This window comes from Apium graveolens, unplaced genomic scaffold (assembly GCF_009905375.1).
Source record: "Apium graveolens cultivar Ventura unplaced genomic scaffold, ASM990537v1 ctg4774, whole genome shotgun sequence".
Lineage (NCBI taxonomy): Eukaryota > Viridiplantae > Streptophyta > Magnoliopsida > Apiales > Apiaceae > Apium > Apium graveolens.
Window position 1 is genome coordinate 49,736 of NW_027418682.1, and position 23,046 is coordinate 72,781.

At 36.5% G+C, this 23,046-nt stretch overlaps 1 protein-coding gene across 1 annotated transcript; it reads left to right on the forward strand.

The window, feature by feature from the left end:
• Positions 1–20,219: 20,219 nt before the first annotated feature.
• Positions 20,220–20,615, forward strand: LOC141702200 (uncharacterized). The gene has a single exon (XM_074505895.1). The coding sequence runs from the start codon at positions 20,220–20,222 to the stop codon at positions 20,613–20,615; it is 396 nt and encodes a 131-aa protein (XP_074361996.1).
• The last annotated feature ends 2,431 nt before the right edge of the window (positions 20,616–23,046 follow it).

Here is a 23,046-nt window from a genome sequence, read left to right on the forward strand (position 1 = left end):
CTCCTAACCTCTTGCGAATCGGGAGCTTGGTCCGGTTCATCTTGTCTATCTGATGTTGTGTGATGAAAGAAGAAAGCAAGGGTGAGCAGCAAGCCCACCAAAATAATATGTATAATGATTAACAATATATGAGCCTTCTCATAGTACTCATGAAAGTCTTGGTCAAAAGAAATGAACCAAGTTGATATCTTAATGCGATGAAGTCGCAAAATATTCAGTATATATATATACATATATACTTTTCAAAATATTGGAAGTCATCTTCCATGCAAAATATACACAAAGTCCCAGTGTATAACTGTATAAAAAAAAATATCGTTACAAGGTGATCTCATATATCTAACCTTGTCTCAACGTTTTTCTGAAAATCTTTGTCATTCATAAGACAATTATTAATTAGATATAAGTTTAAAAGATGAAGTTACAAGATACCCCAATATACTTATATCTTTCCCGAATACTACTTGAACTACCACCGTTCAAGTTATAATTAGCTTCAAAAGTTCATCACATAGATGAGACTATAAGGCAAGATTTGAATAGATTAAATCTTTAAAATATTATCAAAATAAAATGAAGTTACGAGATACTTCATTTGATGTAAACATCATTTTAAAAACTTGACCCTGCCAACACTCAACAATCGCCCAACCGTAGCCTTTCTATCGAAGTGCTCTGGGTAGTGTTGCAGAAATTATCCAATTGGATGATGAACTCATTACGGGAGTTTGCCGCGCCAGGAAGACCACTTACGATGATCAGTCGTAGTAGTGCAACCCCACCATTTTCTACATGTAGAGGAGAACCTGTCGGATTTACTTGTCAACCGAACACTGAACTCCTAAGGAATGGACCGCCTTAGCGGAACTTCCAGGCCATTTGGGCCAATATAATAAGGCTGGGCCGGCGCTACTCGGCCACTTACGCCACTCCTAGTTCAGATGAAATCCATGACTCTGAAACGTAAAGCTCGTCCCCACTTTCCCCAAGTAGAAACTTGTTGATACGGCTCCACCAAGAAGTCGTATCCATTTGGAAAGGAGAACTCACCGATATTTCCCAGGCGATGCCTGTTAATGGATTAACTTGTTCCAAGAATTTTACTTCCCGAGTGTTGGGCAAGTAATCAATTCATTTATCAAAACAGCAACCTTGTTGCGAATATAAAACACACCACAGAGCCGGATCCCTCAGGTTTTGAGCGAGTATTTAAATCCCCTTAAAAAGGAAGATCTTAAATATAAAAATGAGTTTTGGGATCCGCTCTAACTTTTAAAAATCATTTTGAAGACTCGAAAACACTTTATAGAGTGTTTGGAGTAAAGCTGATTTAATGAAGTAAATCAGTCCCCAGAATATTTAGAAAATGACTGAATATTATTATTTAAATAATATTCCCATAAAGAATAATCTTTATAAAAATAATTGAAGTAGAAGTATTAAAACTTATACTTGAAACGAGTATTAAATAACCAAAGATATACTTATATGAAAGTATTATCTTTATTTGAATAATCGAAAATAAGTTTGATTATTAACACCTTATTCTTTAATAAAATAAAGAATATATTTCAGCAAATAATCGGATTCATAGATCCTCAAATGAATATTCAAATAATATTCAGATAAATAAATAAAAGGAGTCATACGCCTTCGAATAATATTCAAAATAATATTCAATAATAAAATAAAGTTAAAGTTATCGAATAAACCTTATTCGATTAATAGTTTTGAAAACTATGACCATATATATATATAAGTATATATATATATATATTTATATCCATATATATACAAAATCTACTCGGGATCCTCGACTCCCGGTTTTAGAAAATATTTTCACCTTTGGGTCCCTATAATAAGGGTATATGCAAATTACCGCTATCCTCTAGCATATATAGGTATTATCAACTGAATCAACAGATATATATGGAAAGAATAGGAAACAGGCATGCATATATATATATACCATAGCAGCATGCTTCAATATATTGCAACATTTGCTAATTAACCAACATGCATCTATCGCAAGATAATGCAAATACATATATACATCACAACAACAGTTATAACTGGTAGAAAACTTGCCTGAGCGACTGGGGTTACGAATGGCTCGGGACGAGTATGGTAACCTATAAACAACAAGTAAGTTGGAATTAAACCAGAATCACTTGTAAATCTATACTTTAACTAACTTAGACTCTAACGCTTGTTTTGCGCTCACTGATTCGCTTAAGTCACTCGGGTACCCTCGGCTCCACCATTTTTAATAATTTAACCTTTACGAGTTTTAAAGCGATTCCTTCGCGAGTGTCTTACCAACTGCCTAACACACTTACCATAAATGTTTCATACATTAATTAACCCTTTTTGGTCTTTAACCTATGTTTCAAAGTAAGGCGAGGGGAAAAGTTTCGTTCGCGAAACGCCGTTACTTGAAACGGTCGTTTCTCCTAAACCGTGCATCGGAATCGAACGAACTACATATCAAAACGAAGCTCGTAACATGAGCTATCTAAACATGGCAATGGTCAAAACCTAGCAGGGGGATCTCGGGTCCTAATGTTAGGAACAAAAGCAGTCTAATGTAAATCGGACATTACGACGGCTATGTTTACGCGATTTCCCAATTTTATACCATTCAATTCCATCACCAAACAACCCCAATCCCTTCATACAATCAAAGTCCATCCATATCACATCCTAACAGCCCCAAAACTCAATATTATGAACTTTATACTACCCTCAAACATGAACTAAAAGCTATACTTAAGTTCATTAACCAATAATCAAGATTTCCAACTTCAAACTCATTACAAATCCAACCACACTCTAAGTATACAAGGATCATGCTCCTCATGAATTATAACAATCAAAACCATTCCTAATACTCAAAAGTAAAGCTAGGGTTTGAAGTTTTATACCTTCTTGAAGCTTTTAATCAATGAAAGATCCTTGGAAAGCCCATGGAAGCCTTGATCTATGCTTAAGCTACCTTGTCCTTACAAATAAAATCAAGAATCAAAAATTTGTTCTTGAAAGTTACTATTCACCCTAAACTTTTAGGAATTGATTAACTAGGTAAACCTTGGATTCTTGGATCCAAACTTATAGCATAACTAAGTTATGAATTATGGAAGCTAAAGAAACAAACCTTATAATTTTTGAAGGTGTGTAGCTTGAGTTTTTGAAAAACTCCTCCTTGTTTTTCTTCAAAAGGCCGAGAGCAAGATGAAGAAGAAAGAGAGATTTTTGTGGTTTTGCTTTGATTTGATTTTTGGTTGGTTGTTTTTGTTTTGTTTTAGGTCAATTACCCATTTACCCTTGATTTTGTGTGGTTAATATTCCACCACATTTCCTTCCCTCTTATGTCATGCTTGCATCCCTTTGTGATGTCATCACCCCTCCTTTGTCCTCTTTCTATTGGTTGGATGACATCATCCCCACTAATCCCTTTGATTAGCTTCTAATTGTTTGCCTAATGACCGCTGATCTGTTATACGGTTCGCTTAACTTTCGTTCTCGTTTCTCGTTTGAGGGACCATACCCGGAATCTTATTACTTAGGTTCCCTTAACCTCTCTCAATATATTATATTCCTTTTTATGATCCTCTATTATAATCCTTTAATTTAAATCCTTTTTATCCGGTTACCTTATACTCAATTCTCTCCGTATCTTGTGGATTTCCGGGAAAAACCAAAGTGTTCGGATTTGGATTCTGACGATCTTTACATACACTTATATCCCATATAAAGTACTAATAAAATCTCAGAATATCCATATCAGAACCCCTACATAGTGTGGCATGAAAAGTTTTCTCATTCAGCAAAAACACTATTCATAAGGGTTTCAAAAATTTCCAAAAAAAAAAATAAAAAAAAAATTGGGGTTATTACCGTCTCCCCTCCTTAAAAGGATTCCGTCCCGGAATCAGATAGAAAACAAATGGGGATACTTTCTTAGCATTACACTTTCTAACTCTCGAGTCAATTTTCCCACATTGTGGTTCTACCACCAAACTCTGCCTAGTTTGATAATCCTTCTCCTAAGCACTTGTTCCTTTTCACTCTATAACCCTTCCTGGTTGCTCCATATAGGTTACGTCGGGTTGCATATCTATGCGCTCATATGCCTCTATTTATCTGGCATCTGAATTTCGCTTCCTTAACATTGATACGTGAAACACGTTACGACCTGCTACATGTTCGGGGTTAGGGCTAGCTCATATGCTAACTTCCCAAACGTCTTAATATATCCAAGGGTCCAACAAATTGTAGACTTAGCTTTCCTTTCTTTCCGAACCTCATCAATCCTTTCCAAGGGATACCTATAACATTACTAGGTCCCCTATTTCATACTCTTTATCCTTTCGTGTCAAATCAACATACTTATCATGTCCATCTTGGGCTACTACCAGCCGTCCTCTGATTCGATCTATCATATCCTTGGTCCTTTGGACTACTGCGGGTCCGAGCATCTTGCGCTCTACAACTCCATCCTAACATAAGGGAGATCGATATTGTCTTCCCTCAAGGATCTCATAAGGCGATATCTCAATACTGACATATGATCTATTGTCGTAAGAAAACTCAATCCGTGTTAAGTGATCATACCAATTTCTTTCAAGTCTATTGCACAGACTCTCATTATAGCTTTTAGCATTAGAGCTTTTGCTTCTCAATACCCATTCTTTTCAAGTTCGTAATCGCTACTACCTTCTGTTCCTAATATTATACTGGTTATACTTTTGCTCGTTAGCGTTCTATAACCTTTTAATAACCACGTCAACCTTAGTATCACGAATGTGTTCCCATTCCGCATACTACCACCACTTTATTACTCCTTTTTCAGTTGCTTCTATTTTCCAAAATTTGATCAATCAAATAGAAGTAAAGGAATTTGTTGAGAGATCACTAAGATCATGAACACTTGTTATATCGCATAGTTAGTACATAAGGTGGCCAGCCTTTAGTACTTGACAAGCAATTAAACAATAGCTGGTATCCTACTAGGCTTCTATCACACAGATAGATAGTCATTCGGCAATACCTCCCCTTTCTGGAAGGGTTGTTCTTCTCAGCTTACATGAAATGAAAAGAAGAGAAAAGAACGAACTGAAGAGAATTATATATATGAAAAAATATACTGCCACAAAATATCTGGCTTGGAATCTACCTCTGAACTATAGAGGTTTGTCATAGGAGAACAAAACATATATGTATTTATATCAACATCAAGTATTATAGCATCGTATTTCACGTGCCTAAATATTTTCGCTATCCCGTCCATCATTCTATGGACCCATGCCCTTCCTCGAGCTTATACACAATTACCTTTGAAACTCCCTCGACATCGAAAATCGAACCTGGGATCTCATTCTAGACATCATCGTTACTAGAATTCTATGCTTGCATCGCAACCTTCCTCGTATAATAATACGGCTCTCTATTGATAAGAAAGAATAAATATTCAATAGGTAGATACTCTACTTAATTAGTCTATCAATGATAACTTATACACTACCACTACCCGATTAGTGGTACTCAATCTCAACACCCATTCCAATACAACTCTCACGGTTGTAACCAGCTCATTACTCGCAGAATCATTGCTGCCTTACTATGGTCCACCACTGACCTACTGTAGTCATTCATTTTCCATGAAGTCTTAATAGCTAACCATACGGAGTCCATACATCTCGTATCTAATTCTCCTAAGGAGTTAACATAACCACCAATCACAATTCATGAAGAACACTCCAAACTCTGACGTACTTTCATGACATGAAGCAGATAAAATTGCAGAAGAGTTTCAATCAAAGCAACGATAGCAGGTTAATACCATTCTTAATCATATGCCTTTAATAGGAGACTTAACTCAAAGGTTCGTCTAGTCCTTTTGGAAACATGGTCCTGGCTTATCCCAAGATAGGACCTCCTAAGATAGATAGCCCGTTCATGGCGATTACACGAATTAAACCTTTACCAATTACTATTACGGTTGGGTATTGCACAGTCATCAGAAGGAATGTCAATCTTCCAAACCATAATTCAACCTTCACATTTTTAACCATCATCATTGTATTCCTTTGGCACAAGCGCCTATAATTATCCTCTTACCTTTAAAGTGTCGGCCACCTCTTTGGCCTTTCCTGATAGTAAAATTTCCTTACAGTCAATGTCATTTTAACCACCTCCAAATAAATTTTTCCACCTTATTTCAATCACAGCTTATGTGAAGATGTTTTCCTTAAAATCTGATGAGTAAAAAAAAATCACCATTTTTCCATAAGTTATTGCCTCAGTCTTTAGAGGTTAATCACTGTCATGACTGACTCTCAATCATAATTAGAACATCTTTTATCTTAAGTCCTAATTGCCCTGAACAATTTCGACCATTATTGGTTCGATCCATACCTTCTCGTGGTTTAACACGTGCCTCACTTGGCATCATTATAATTACGTCATATTTCCTTTATCAACATTTCTGTTCTTGAGAATTTTGAATATTACCTTTCTCATTGCAAACCTCTAAGGTTATCCTTGAATCGTTCCTCCTGTATTCCCTAGATACAGGGCATATCAAAATACCATATACTAATACTAGAATCATTGTCTATATACTTTTGAAAAAAATAAAAAAAAAATTCTCCACTGATTCTTAAAGGTTGTTGTTACCTTAACCCTTTCCCAATCATACTGTCAAAACTCATACTGTCCCTATTAAGGGTGACATGCCAACCTTTATGCAGTCCCCTAGGATTCATTTTAAGTTACCAATGTTCTATCCTTAATTCCACCTTTAAAAGGTACCTGCATCCTTCTATGGATAACCCAAGTCATATATCCCTGATAAGGGTGTCCTATTCAATCATTTCCACCTCGATAGTCTATACCGAATTTCACAATAGCATCCTTATTCAAGTTAAGGTCAATCCACATGGCCTCCAAAAGATAAAAATGGTTATCCGCTTTTCTTTCCTGATTTGGTAATGATCACATGGATGATCTGGAAGATATTGGTCGTGTTCAACGTGAACTTCGTCTTAATAAATCCTTATTTACTTTTGTTGTTTATCTCAACAGTCATCTCAATGTTGGGATATCTTTCATACCTGGTGTCTCCCTTCCTGGGTATCAAGCCACCGGTCTTGCACTTCACATTCTTGAAGGTCACTTCCTTCATCCAATTTTCTTAATTTCTTACTTTCTTGTCTCCTCAGTCTATCCGCGTCTCATTATTTATCCTTCGAACTATCTCAAGGTTTGTTCGAATCCTCCCAACTTACAGGGGATAATATATATGTATCTCTTATGCCCTCAACCATCAATTTTAACTCATGGTGAATCACCCTCATCCTGACGATTACTTACTTTTCTATTTCTATTACTATGAGTCTTTAGGGTTTCCTCATACCCAACTCCCTTATCATTCCTCAAACTCTATTGCCTTTATATTCCTTTCCACTTCAGTTTCTTTTTATTTTCCTTTCTCTTATCATTATTTCACAAACCAATCACAATATAAGCATTGATTTCAAACATCCCGTCATTCTGGATTCGTGTCCTCAGAACGAATCTTGACAACTTTTACAACTTAGATTCATAATTTATCATACTTGTCTGCCTTTGTTCTGGCTCTAAAGCTTTTACACTATCTCCTTATCTTTGGGAATTACTTTCCCGAAAACAATTGACTGGACTTAAATCAGTTTATTCTAACCTCTGGCTCCGTGCCTTTCTTGGTCTTTCACCAACGGGTGGTCTCTCTCTTGGGAGGGTAAGTGACAAAAACAGTCCTTTTGAGATTCGTCAGTCATTTAGAATCTCAAATGATTCCTCTATTTCCTTTAGCCAGGCTCTTTCCTCGGCTGGGTCAGCTTGTTCCATGGAACTCTGAGAGCTTAGCGACTTAAAGGTCCTGCAAGAATTTCTCACCGCACTGTCTCCTCAGGGTGGTGGTTGGGGATAATAGTCTAAGTTCTTTTTAGACAGGTCCATGAATTTCCGTATAGGAGTACCGTCTCGGGTCTCCTTATCTCGCTCGACTTTTGTTTTCTCAGTCTAAATATTTCTTCCTACTCCCCATACTTGGGGTTATCTTATACGTTAAAATCCTCATTTTCCACTTCATTATGTTATGGGTTCCTTCTATCTTGATGGCGTCCTCCCTGACTATCACATTCAGGGTTTGCCCTTAATCTTATTCCTTGAACTATGACTTTCATCTAAGATCTCATCTTTAAGCTCTTGAACATTTGGAATCCAAATTCTATAGGAATACCTCATTATTCCCTTATCATCTTTCTCGGTATTAATCTCATATTTATTTGTTGGCTCTCTGCCTTCATTCATCAACTTTCTCTGGCACCGTATGCTCTTTTCCAATAATTCGGTCTCTATTGCAATCTCAAACAGCTTTTCGGTACCGGCTCCGGTTACCTTCACTACTATTTCCAAAATCTCTTATAAACTCTCCCAAAGACATTATCATCTTGAGTCTCTCCTTTTTACTAAGGGCATCAGCCACCACATTGGCTTTCCCCGAATGATAAAGAATCTCCCAATCATTATTCTTGATTAGCTCTAACTGCCTCCTCTGGCATATGTTGAGCTCTTTCTACGTGAAAATGTACTAGAGCACTTATGGCTTAGGTAATTCTCGCACTTCTCTCCATACAAGTAGTGCCTCCAATCTTTAGGGTAAAACTATTGCCACGAGCCTAAGCTCATGGGCGGGGATATCGAATTTCATATTACCTTAATTGTCTTGACGCGTACGCGATTACCTTGCTGTGCTGTATGAGAAGCACCCTAATTCCTTATGCGAAGCGTCACTATACTTCACAAAATCTCATTTTCCATCCGGCAACGCCAACATAGGGAACGTCACCAACCTTTGCTTCGGTTCTTAAAAGTTGTTCTCGCATTTCTCTGTCCATTCGAACTTCTCAGTCTTACGAGTAAGCCGCGTTAAAGGGGCTACTATCTTTACAAACTTGAACGAACCTCCGGTAGTGACCGGCCAATCCTACCTCTGGGAGTTGCCCTAACCATGGTCATCAATTCATCAGTGGTCCTTTATTCATTCTTGTCAGGATCCTCCACGAGATCCTCCTCAGCAACAATCCCATCTAGGATAACATCCTCAACCGCTACATCCTCAATATCAACATCATCCGGTCCTGCATTAGGACACTCTATCGGATCCACAATCCGATCTCCAATTAGTAATAAAACATCATCGCGTTGTTGCTCCTCAACCTCAGGGTTCGGAGTCCCGCTACTCTATACGATAACGAACTACGCTTCTATCGCTACATTTATAAGGGTTCCCATAAGGGTTTTCACTGTCAGTACTACGTTAGGTAGCCCGACTATGAACTTGGAAAGAGTTCTTATTATCTTAGTGAACTTATTATCTTAACGCCCCATCATCTCTGAGGTTTATAACGCTTAGCTCTGATACCATTTCTGTAACACCCCCAAATCCGGGGTCGGGGATCCGGGTTGTCACGAGTTCCATTTCCCTTAACAACACCCAATCTTAATAAATAATCAACTACTCTGTACTGTGACCCCACAATAAACACACACACCACAAGTTATAGTCTCAGAGATGAATATCCAAAAATAATCACAAGTCGTTTTATTCCATAATTATATGCCAATACACCTTAAACAGGTTTCTGAATAAATTTACATTTCTTTGCCATTATTACAATTCATAAATATACATAATCTGATACATCAAAAGTTGAAAGCCTAGCCTATTGGTAGTTCCTACCTCAGCTATGGCGGCATCAGTGCTTCTAGAAAACTGCGGAACGTCTCCTAACCTCTTGCGAATCGGGAGCTTGGTCCGGTTCATCTTGTCTATCTGATGTTGTGTGATGAAAGAAGAAAGCAAGGGTGAGCAGCAAGCCCACCAAAATAATATGTATAATGATTAACAATATATGAGCCTTCTCATAGTACTCATGAAAGTCTTGGTCAAAAGACATGAACCAAGTTGATATCTTAATGCGATGAAGTCGCAAAATATTCAGTATATATATACATATATACTTTTCAAAATATTGGAAGTCCTCTTCCATGCACAATATACACAAAGTCCCAGTGTATAACTGTATAAAAAAAATATCGTTGCAAGGTGATCTCATATATCTAACCTTGTCTCAACATTTTTCTGAAAATCTTTGTCATTCATAAGACAATTATTAATTAGATATAAGTTTAAAAGATGAAGTTACAAGATACCCCAATATACTTATATCTTTCCCGAATACTACTTGAACTACCACCGTTCAAGTTATAATTAGCTTCAAAAGTTCATCACATAGATGAGACTATAAGGCAAGATTTGAATAGATTAAATCTTTAAAATATTATCAAAATAAAATGAAGTTACGAGATACTTCATTTGATGTAAACATCATTTTAAAAACTTGACCCTGCCAACACTCAACAATCGCCCAACCGTAGCCTTTCTATCGAAGTGCTCTGGGTAGTGTTGCAGAAATTATCCAATTGGATGATGAACTCATTACGGGAGTTTGCCGCGCCAGGAAGACCACTTACGATGATCAGTCGTAGTAGTGCAACCCCACCATTTTCTACATGTAGAGGAGAACCTGTCGGATTTACTTGTCAACCGAACACTGAACTCCTAAGGAATGGACCGCCTTAGCGGAACTTCCAGGCCATTTGGGCCAATATAATAAGGCTGGGCCGGCGCTACTCGGCCACTTACGCCACTCCTAGTTCAGATGAAATCCATGACTCTGAAACGTAAAGCTCGTCCCCACTTTCCCCAAGTAGAAACTTGTTGATACGGCTCCACCAAGAAGTCGTATCCATTTGGAAAGGAGAACTCACCGATATTTCCCTGGCGATGCCTGTTAATGGATTAACTTGTTCCAAGAATTTTACTTCCCGAGTGTTGGGCAAGTAATCAATTCATTTATCAAAACAGCAACCTTGTTGCGAATATAAAACAGACCACAGAGCCGGATCCCTCAGGTTTTGAGCGAGTATTTAAATCCCCTTAAAAAGGAAGATCTTAAATATAAAAATGAGTTTTGGGATCCGCTCTAACTTTTAAAAATCATTTTGAAGACTCCAAAACACTTTATAGAGTGTTTGGAGTAAAGCTGATTTAATGAAGTAAATCAGTCCCCAGAATATTTAGAAAATGACTGAATATTATTATTTAAATAATATTCCCATAAAGAATAATCTTTATAAAAATAATTGAAGTAGAAGTATTAAAACTTATACTTGAAACGAGTATTAAATAACCAAAGATATACTTATATGAACGTATTATCTTTATTTGAATAATCGAAAATAAGTTTGATTATTAACACCTTATTCTTTAATAAAATAAAGAATATATTTCAGCAAATAATCGGAGTCATAGATCCTCAAATGAATATTCAAATAATATTCAGATAAATAAATAAAAGGAGTCATACGCCTTCGAATAATATTCAAAATAATATTCAATAATAAAATAAAGTTAAAGTTATCGAATAAACCTTATTCGATTAATAGTTTTGAAAACTATGACCATATATATATATAAGTATATATATATATATATATTTATATCCATATATATACAAAATCTACTCGGGATCCTCGACTCCCGGTTTTAGAAAATATTTTCACCTTTGGGTCCCTATAATAAGGGTATATGCAAATTACCGCTATCCTCTAGCATAGGTATTATCAACTGAATCAACAGATATATATGGAAAGAATAGGAAACAGGCATGCATATATATATATACCATAGCAGCATGCTTCAATATATTGCAACATTTGCTAATTAACCAACATGCATCTATCGCAAGATAATGCAAATACATATATACATCACAACAACAGTTATAACTGGTAGAAAACTTGCCTGAGCGACTGGGGTTACGAATGGCTCGGGACGAGTATGGTAACCTATAAACAACAAGTAAGTTGGAATTAAACCAGAATCACTTGTAAATCTATACTTTAACTAACTTAGACTCTAACGCTTGTTTTGCGCTCACTGATTCGCTTAAGTCACTCGGGTACCCTCGGCTCCACCATTTTTAATAATTTAACCTTTACGAGTTTTAAAGCGATTCCTTCGCGAGTGTCTTACCAACTGCCTAACACACTTACCATAAATGTTTCATACATTAATTAACCCTTTTTGGTCTTTAACCTATGTTTCAAAGTAAGGCGAGGGGAAAAGTTTCGTTCGCGAAACGCCGTTACTTGAAACGGTCGTTTCTCCTAAACCGTGCATCGGAATCGAACGAACTACATATCAAAACAAAGCTCGTAACATGAGCTATCTAAACATGGCAATGGTCAAAACCTAGCAGGGGGATCTCGGGTCCTAATGTTAGGAACAAAAGCAGTCTAATGTAAATCGGACATTACGACGGCTATGTTTACGCGATTTCCCAATTTTATACCATTCAATTCCATCACCAAACAACCCCAATCCCTTCATACAATCAAAGTCCATCCATATCACATCCTAACAGCCCCAAAACTCAATATTATGAACTTTATACTACCCTCAAACATGAACTAAAAGCTATACTTAAGTTCATTAACCAATAATCAAGATTTCCAACTTCAAACTCATTACAAATCCAACCACACTCTAAGTATACAAGGATCATGCTCCTCATGAATTATAACAATCAAAACCATTCCTAATACTCAAAAGTAAAGCTAGGGTTTGAAGTTTTATACCTTCTTGAAGCTTTTAATCAATGAAAGATCCTTGGAAAGCCCATGTAAGCCTTGATCTATGCTTAAGCTACCTTGTCCTTACAAATAAAATCAAGAATCAAAAATTTGTTCTTGAAAGTTACTATTCACCCTAAACTTTTAGGAATTGATTAACTAGGTAAACCTTGGATTCTTGGATCCAAACTTATAGCATAACTAAGTTATAAATTATGGAAGCTAAAGAAACAAACCTTATAATTTTTGAAGGTGTGTAGCTTGAGTTTTTGAAAAACTCCTCCTTGTTTTTCTTCAAAAGGCCGAGAGCAAGATGAAGAAGAAAGAGAGATTTTTGTGGTTTTGCTTTGATTTGATTTTTGGTTGGTTGTTTTTGTTTTGTTTTAGGTCAATTACCCATTTACCCTTGATTTTGTGTGGTTAATATTCCACCACATTTCCTTCCCTCTTATGTCATGCTTGCATCCCTTTGTGATGTCATCACCCCTCCTTTGTCCTCTTTCTATTGGTTGGATGACATCATCCCCACTAATCCCTTTGATTAGCTTCTAATTGTTTGCCTAATGACCGCTGATCTGTTATACGGTTCGCTTAACTTTCGTTCTCGTTTCTCGTTTGAGGGACCATACCCGGAATCTTATTACTTAGGTTCCCTTAACCTCTCTCAATATATTATATTCATTTTTATGATCCTCTATTATAATCCTTTAATTTAAATCCTTTTTATCCGGTTACCTTATACTCAATTCTCTCCGTATCTTGTGGATTTCCGGGAAAAACCAAAGTGTTCGGATTTGGATTCTGACGATCTTTACATACACTTATATCCCATATAAAGTACTAATAAAATCTCAGAATATCCATATCAGAACCCCTACATAGTGTGGCATGAAAAGTTTTCTCATTCAGCAAAAACACTATTCATAAGGGTTTCAAAAATTTCCAAAAAAAAAAAAAAAAAAAATTGGGGTTATTACACTCTTCTTACTTTTACTCTATTTCTCATTCTTTCTCACGTTGGTTTTTCATACAGACATTATCTCAAACACCTAACAGGCATACTTGAATCTCAATATTTTTTCACATGGCACCAAAGGATTTAATCATTGATGGAGCAAAGTTTGTTCCAAACAACTATGCTGCAATTCTTGATCATGCTGAAGCTCCATCTGAATTGCACTTTGTGTAAGATCTTCTTGCACATAGTGAGGTTGGGTACGCCTTAACTCAGCCTGAATTATTTTCAAGTCAACAAGTTCTGCGGTTCTGGAGGACTGGAGTTTTTGATGATGGTGGTAAACGAGGAACTCCCAGTATTATCTTCCAAGTGGGTGATTCATCCTATGTAGTCACTCCTGGTACAGTACGAAGAGCATTACATCTTCCAGAAGATTGTACCTTCTCTATACCAGAGGAATCAGAACTTCGGGGATTAATGACTGATTTGGGATATGAAAAGAGTCTGACGAAACTTGGACAGTTGAAACGGGCTAATATCAGAAGAGAATGGAGTTTCTTCTTCGATTGCATCACCAAGGCTTTTGGCAACAAGTGTTCAAATTTTGATGCCATCCCAATTCTGAGTCAGCACATCGGGTATGCTATTATCCATCAAACTCATTTTGATTTTGCAACTGGAATAATTGGTTTTATTGGGGATAGGATGACAGAGGATCGAGATGTTGTTTATTTTGCTAGATTCTGTCAACTTATTTATACATATTGTACTGCTGAACCCCAGTTAGTCAGCACTCAAACCCCACCTTTTAAGGTTGCAAAAAGGTACTTTAACGACCTGATAAATGCTGACACAAAGAAATCAATGGTGAGACAATTACAGATTCCTCAGTCTGTGAAACAGATTCTGGTAAATGCTGATCCTGCTACTTACAAATCTGTTTACTCAAATGTTCAACCAACTCACCATAACCAAAATCCATCAACCTCAGTACCTACCTCTCATTCTACTCAACCTACCCTCAGAACTTATCTCAAATCCTCTCTCTCCACTTCACAGACTGCTCAACCTTCTTCTTCAGCACCTACTGTGAAGCCTACATCCTCTAAGCCAAAGAGAACAAAGACTGTTCTTCAAACACCTCAAAAGAGGAGAAGCATTACTTTGAGAGATGAATCAGATTCTGAGGATCAGATTCCCTCTTCAGAACCTGTGGTAAATGAAGCTGAGAAGGCAACTTCTCAGAAGGATTCTGCAATTGGGAGTTCTAGGCTTCTCAAGAGGCTTAGACGTATGACGGTTCCTGAAACTCCCAAGGAATCCAAATCAACAAGGAAGTACAAGAAACAGAGGGCACAAAGGCCAGTTTCAGATGATGAGGAGGAAGGAGCTAAGGAAGGGGATCAGGAATCTCTGATCTCACAAGACAAGGAATTTGCTCCAGTCACTTCTTCTCCATCAACTCCATCTCAGGAACCTGTATCTGACAAGGCTAATTCACCTTCTGTGTCTCTTGTTGATCCAGGCACAAGTGCTGAAATTGATATTCAGAACCTGGTTGTGCCTGAAATACTTTTCTTAGAAGCTCCAACAGCAAATAATCCTTCCACAACACCTGTTACTGATGCTGTTCAAACTCCTGAGTTATCACTAACACCTTCTCTGCATCAAGATGCTGATGATCAGACTTTAGGTGAGCATCAGGATATGGCTGTTGATCAGAACTTAGTATCAGATCAGCAATTAGAGGATGCTGAAGCCTCCATTGCTACTCACACTGTTGTCTTATCAGAAGATACTGATTCTCTAAGTTCTGATGCTGCAAATGTTGGAGATACTGGTGAGGCTGCTACAACTGTAGATGCTGATGAAGCAGGTCCTTCAGGACATACTCCTCCACTGACTCTTCCTAAGTCTGAACTGGTAAAGGAGTTTATTATCAGGGATGCACCAGTACCTTGGAGTGAAACTCCTGCAGGTCAGGAGTGGACTAAGGAATGGAACTCAGTTTCATGTGTTCCAAATGCTTTACATCTTGCTGAGCACTTGACTAAAGCTGATGAAATGTTACATTCTGATGATTTTAAAACCCAGCTTAGAGTCACTGCATTGAGTACTAAACATCTACAATGTCTTCATTCCAACACTCATGCAGAGCTACACAAGATTCAGGAGAACTTTATCAAACAGGAACAAGTTTGGAAAATTGATAAGAAAAAGTTCTTCCAACCTACCATTGACAGGGTTGCTTATATTGAGAAAACTCAAGAGAAGCAACAAGCTCAGATTGATCAAATTCTGACAAATCAAGCTTCTCAGCAATCGCAACTTACTGAAATCCAGACCTCAGTGGAACTACTTATCTCTCTTTTATTATCTGCTGATGCCAAAAAGGGGGAGAAGGTAATTAAGTCCAAATGCAAAACCAACAAGACACTGCAAGGAAAGGATGATGGAAAAGATGACCAAGGAAACTCTGGAATGGGTAGTGGTCATAGTCAAGGTAGAAGGTTTACATCAAGACAAGCTAGTCACAGAACAAGTTCTGATACTGGGAAAAGAATAAGTTCTGCTGCTAGTAAAAGGATAAGTTCTGATGAACTTCTAGATCTTGATGAGGAAATGTCAAGATAGTTATTTCTTCAAGAAAATCCAGGGATGGACTTGGAAATTTTAAAGGAAGAAGAAGCCAGACTTAAATCAGAGAAAGTCACATCTAAATCTGAAGCTTCTGGTAAAAAGTTACTTCCAAAACCTAAAGGCATTGTGATCAAAGAAAGGATACATAATGAAGAAACTTTGGCTAGATCACAACCACAGATAGATCCAAGATCCAAGGGTAAAGAAAAGGTTGGTGAACCTATCAAGCCTTATGTACCTCCTGAGGAAGAAGAAATTACTGATGGAAAAGATGATCTTGCTCTGACTTCAAGAAAAGTTCTTAAAACAACCTCTGACATGGCTCAAGTTGTTCAGAGTCAAGAAATTGTAAGTTCTGATATTCAGAAGAAGCAAGTAACCTCTGACAGTGCTCAAGTTAACTTGAGATCAGAAAATCGATCTAAAACACTCCTACCAGGATTCACTAAAGCAAAACAGACTCAATCTTTGAAGACTACTCCATGTGGTTTTGAAGCAAGAGTAGTTACTGGAAAGGAAGCTAGAGATAAAACTGGATTGGGAAGTGCTGATGAAAGAAGAGTACACAACACTACCGATGATCCAACTTCCTTGAGTGAACCAGGTATTGGAGCAACTCCTGAGAGATTGAATCAACTAGAATCTGTATAGATGGTTTACCATACCTACTTGAAAGAATACATCATATTGTATTTCATGACAGATGGTAGGGTTTATCATATAAGACAAAATGCCATTCCTTTGAAGTATTTTGAAGAATTGGAGCATGTACTTTTCTTACTTCAAGTGGATGACAGAATAACAGAGACTGCTGCAAACTACTTAAAAGAACATATTCAGAGACAGAAAAGGCTTTCTTCTGTTAAGTCTGACAGCAGATATGTTCCAAAGTACAGAGATCACAATGGGGATATTGTTGATATGAAGCCTAATACTGCACAGATCAGAACGTATCTTGGTATTAAGGGACTTGAATTCAATCTTGAATCTGACAAAGCTTATGTCATAAGACTAGACCAGGAGTTAAGGAAAGCGAAGATTAATGATCTCAGAGCTGCAATCTTTCAAACTGGTGAAGATACTGCAGAGCTTAAAGGTGTTAAAAGGAGAATGATTGATGAACTAAGATATGCTGAGAAATGTTTGTTGAAGAACTATCTCAGAAGAACTCCTGACATCAGAGAGATCAGAAGATGATGAAGCCAAGTCGAAGATCTACAACTACTTAAATTCTGATATTTATGCAGATTGAAGTTGTTATCAGAAGTTGAAATTGGTAAAACTTTAAGGACTGTAAGTTGTAGTTATCTAGTCTATTTCTCATGCATTTGTACTTAATGTTTTTGACATCATCAAATATCTGTTTAACTTGTATATTTTGTTAATTTACAAGTTGGGGGAGATTGTTAGATATATTTGATAATGTCATGGCTAATATGTCTTATGTTTAGCTTTCAGATCTTGTGTGAACAGGATAGATCAGTACTTAACTGTTGATCAGTACTTATACTGGAAGTCAGGACTTAAGGATATCAGTACTTATATTATCAGGAGATAATCATCAGAAGATAGATATCAGAACTTAAGTGCTGAAGGACAATCAGATAAGGATAGTAGCTGATTAAAGGAAAGAAGATAGAGATAAAACATAAGAAGAGATATGCATGAAGAAGGAATTCCGTGAAGAATGGAATACTTGGAATAGAAGATATCTGATTGATATATTTTAGGAAGCAGAATTATATTCCATATCAATTAGCGATTATCTTGTAACTGTGTAGTATATAAACACAGGCATAGGGTTTACACTATAAGTGTTATCATTATCGAAGTTATTATTCTTTATAACCCTAGCAGCTCTCGTGATATTTGTTCATCACTGAGAGGTAACAGTTCCATATTGTAACAGAGTTTATTGTTTCAATAAAGTTTGTTTTCTATTACTCAAGTTCTTTAAGTTTGATTTGAGTGTACTATACACTGTATTCACCCCCTCTACAGTGTGTGTGTGACCTAACACACTTGAAATGTGGTTCGGAGTTTGATGTGGGTTGATCACCCCTCATTGCTCATAGCGCCATGCAGATTTCCAATTTCATTCACTTATTAACGACTTAAACTCTTATTTGAGATTTCATATTGTTGATTTACCTTCTGTTATTATTTTATTGAGCACATGATGAATTGTTATACAATGTTATTCACTTGCTGAGCATTTTGCTCATTAATATTGTTATTAATGCTATCCCTTTAGTGAAACCCGAGGATGGTTCGTGTCAAGCAAACCACGCTTAAGACATGTGGGACCTCGGGGTATGCCTACCGTCAGATGTTGGAGTAGGTAGGGAAATAATAATACCCTAATGTTTATAAACTTTGGGTTTAAAACTTGGTAGTAATTTGACTTAAGATATTTTGGTTTGTAATATTAAAAGATGATAGATGTTGTTTTAACATATTCCTGTGGATCTGGGGATTGTGGTTAAGACTTGTAGCTTTAATATTTTATCTATCCGTAGTACTTTACTGTTTAATCAATATTATGGATATTCTTCTAGTTAGTAATGTGGGTTCGTCACGGGTTGGTATCAAAGCGATAGGTTTGAGTCACTGAACAACATAGGATAAATGAATATAAGATAGGAATTTAGAGGATAGGATGAACTTAGATCATTTGGGTTTTTGGGATGTTAGAATCTATAGGATTTCTAACCCTTTTATTTATAACCACGTATATATATATATATATATATATAAATATATATATATATAACTGTTTGACAGGAATCATCCTCATTGACTCTCGGATTCCCTACTACTGTGCCATTCCCTCGTGAATGGTAAGGATGGTTGATCGACTGGAAGGCGAGAATGCGAATCTTTGACATAGGGTGGACCAATTGTACAACGAGGACTTTGATGATGAGCCTAACCGACCCCGACTGATAGCCAGGTTTGAGGAGATCATCTAGATGGCTAAGGACCGATTGGCATTGATGATTCCACACCGTGAGAGAGAGAGTCGGGTCACTCTTATCGCCATTATCGATGAGCTCCGCTGAGTGATTAGCCATCTCCGTGGCCCTGTTTCCCCATCATCCTCTTAGACTATTATATAGTCTACTTATTTCCAGCATCATTGTTGATTAGTACTTTGATTTCCATTTCGTACCTTGTACCCGGATTGTTTCGGGAAGACTTTATTCGCACTTTATTTCCTGTTCGTACTTTATTCGCACTTTTCATTCGAAATAATGTTAATTTTGCACTTTGATTACCCTAATAATATTGCCTTCTCATTACCATGCTATATGCTTGCTTAGATAGAATTTTGTTGTTTAAATTATGTTGAAACCTTTAGAACTTGATCATGTTTAATCTTTCTCTAAGTTATCCCTTGAATATACATTTGCTTATATAATTGCATTTGTTAGTTGTGATACCTTGTACTTTAATAAGTTGCACCTCATCATGGAATAACAATAATAATAGACCTTTGCGTTGTTGAACACACCTTGAATAAGACCTTATTACTTAATATTTACTCTTATTATAACTTGTGTATGCAAATATTGAACTCTGAATAAACCTTTCTTGTCTATATTCAGAATCATGCCCTTCGTAGAGCTTGCAATACCAGTACCGGGGATCATGAAGATCCACCACCCAACTTGGCTCAACTTATGCAAATACTTCACCAACAATCTATTACCCTTGCTCAACAATAACTCCTCCTTAGTAGCAACTTCAACAACAACAATAACAACTACCTCCACCACCACCAACCCCTACAACTTTCAAATCATTCAAAGCTGTGAAACCACCGGAGTTATGTGGGACTCAAGACCTTGTAGAAGCCCAATCTTGGATTAAAGAGATGGAGAAAGCTTTCACGCTAGCTGTTGTAAGTGAAGAAAAGAAGGTCGACTATGTGTCTAATTTTCTGAAAGGCAAAGCGAACTATTGGTGGGAGTCAGCCCGTGCTTCAGAAGAAGAAGAAGTTATCACTTGGGATAGATTTAAGAAGATTTTCTTAGACAAGTATTTCTCGAGTTATATGCAGACTCAAATGGAATTGAAATTCTTTCAATTGAAGCAAGAAGGAATGAATGTGAGAGAGTACGAGAAGAAATTCACTGAATTGGCTAGGTTTGTTGGAGATTATGTGGACACGGATGAAAAGAGAGCGAAGAGATTTCAACAAGGATTAAAGCCTTGGCTACGAAGAAGATTGGATGCTTTTGAATTGACCACATATGCTGAAGTGGTCTAGAAGGCAATGGTAATCGAAGGAGAAAGTGATCAAAACTTGAAGGAGAAAGAGAGTAAGAAAATAAAGTTTGGAAATAATCACTACACCAAAAACAACCTGTTGTAACCAAAACAAATGTTATAACAGGGCCCTTTTAACGTTACTAAAGGCAAAAAACAGCCTAAGGTGACATAAAATTTAAGTTAGTTTTTTCGGTGATAGCTAAGGGTACCCAATCTAACATAAACGTCGCCTACTGTAACATGGCCTTTTCTGTTACCCTAGGCCCCTAAGGTAACAAAAAACAGTCCAAATGTAACGTAAAATGTATGTTACATTAGATATCCCATAAATTTTCAAAATGACGTGGAATGCTGACGTGGCATGCTGACGTGGCATGCAACGTGGCATGCTGGTGTGGAAGTGTGGGGCCTACATTGATGACGTGGCATGTGGGTCCTACTTTTATGGTGTATTTTAAGAACCTATGGTAACATTTTTAGTAGCTAATGTAATATTTGTAAGCAAGCTACTGAAACATTTTACACTGTCTACGGTAATAATTTATGAAGCTAATGTAACACTTTGACAAATATGAAATTGAAAATGTGCTATTGGTATTTAAGCAAACCCAAATTCAATAAAACATCCAAAACAGCAAACATCTAACAAACATCCTCCCAAAACATCCAACCATCCTACTAAAACATCCCAACCCCCTACTAAAACATCCAACGTCCAACAAAAGTTAAACTACATAAACAAAAGTTAAACTAGTTCACGGCTTAATAGATAGTGTTATACGCTTATAAACTTGAAGGTAATTAGTAGACCACTTGATAGCTTCTGTCGACTTGTCGGACTCTGCTGCTGATTCTGTCGAATTTTCAGACTCGTCTAGGTTGATCTTCCAAGAGGATAAATTACGGGAAAAAAATCTAACAATACATCATATGTAAAATGCTACTTCATTCGGATATAGACCCTGGTGATGTGAAAGATCCTATTTAATTGTATTAAACGGATATTTCACATCACATGGAGTTTTGTTCGAATGATGTAGCATCTTATGTCTGATACAATGTGAGATTTTTTCTCATCTTTTTACTCTCCATGCTGCCCTAAGTCAAAATCAATTAAATCAAAATCAGATTTTTGATATCAAAATCAGATTTTTGGCAAGTAGAAGAAGTGATTGTATATTCTGTGATAAGTATTTATATTTTTATACCTTGCTTCTCTTTGTAATAATTATCATCCTTTAGAATTCCATCATTGCTAACAATGAAGTCAAAGGCAAAGTCAATCGGATGACCCCCTTTGCTACACCCCTGATTGAATCTTTATCATAACTAATACAGTTAATGTATTACATTAACTAGTCGTGCTCCACCTCCAGCCAATAGAATACAGTTGGTTACGTTAATCTGTCAACCAGTGGTTAAATAAATAAAATCTCGATAAGTTGTTTAAAAGAGAAAGTCGTAAAACCATGTTTCCTTGCAAATTTTGTACACATAAACTTTGTATACACTAACATACATGCATTCTCCTTAAGCACCGGACAAGTTACTTAAAGTTATTGTCAAATCTACATTATGCCAAAGAGGAGATGCACCTACATGTTGAATTTTCTCTCCCATCATTCCTTTGTGTCAAGCCTGCGGTTATCAAGAAAGGTACATATAAACATAAAAACATTAACTTTGAATGAATTAATGTATAGCTTACCAGACATTTTAAGAAAGGTATTGAAGAATTATATGCAAAATTTTATAATTATGTAGTCAAGTAGAAGGGCTTCGAGGCAGGGGAATACCAGAATTGGTGTTGACAAGGTTGAAATCTTAATTTTTTTAAATTTATATATAAATTAAGTAGGGTGGAAATTCTATATTTAGTGATGTCAAAGTTTAAATTGAAGTATATTTTTTATATTAGTATATAAAATGCAACATATAATATATCTACTTCAAAAATCTCACAGAAATGGAAAAAACAAGATTTGTTACATATAGAATGTTTTGGCAAAGTAAAATAAAAATTGACATTACAGATACATGTCACCACAGAGCAAAGAAGTTGTGCATACTAGTCATGATAAACACCAGCAAAACCTTGATTGAGTATAAGAGGAGGTGTATTCGGTGTTGATCTCCAGTACTCCAAGTCTTCATAGAATTCTTCATGATGAACTTCTGAAACAATAGAAAAAAATCATATATTTAGGTGAGAAATTATAATCGGAAAGGTTCGTTAACAAATATAGCATTAACACATTATCACTGGAAACTTGACATAATTAACTGACAAATATTAAAAGTACTTTCCATGAATTTCTAGCTCGGAAGGCTTTAGAGGATAGCTGGATGACATGTTCTGAATTAGAATCCAACAATTACTAGATGTACCAGTTATACAAGGTGCGAGTGACTGATAAAATGATGGAACA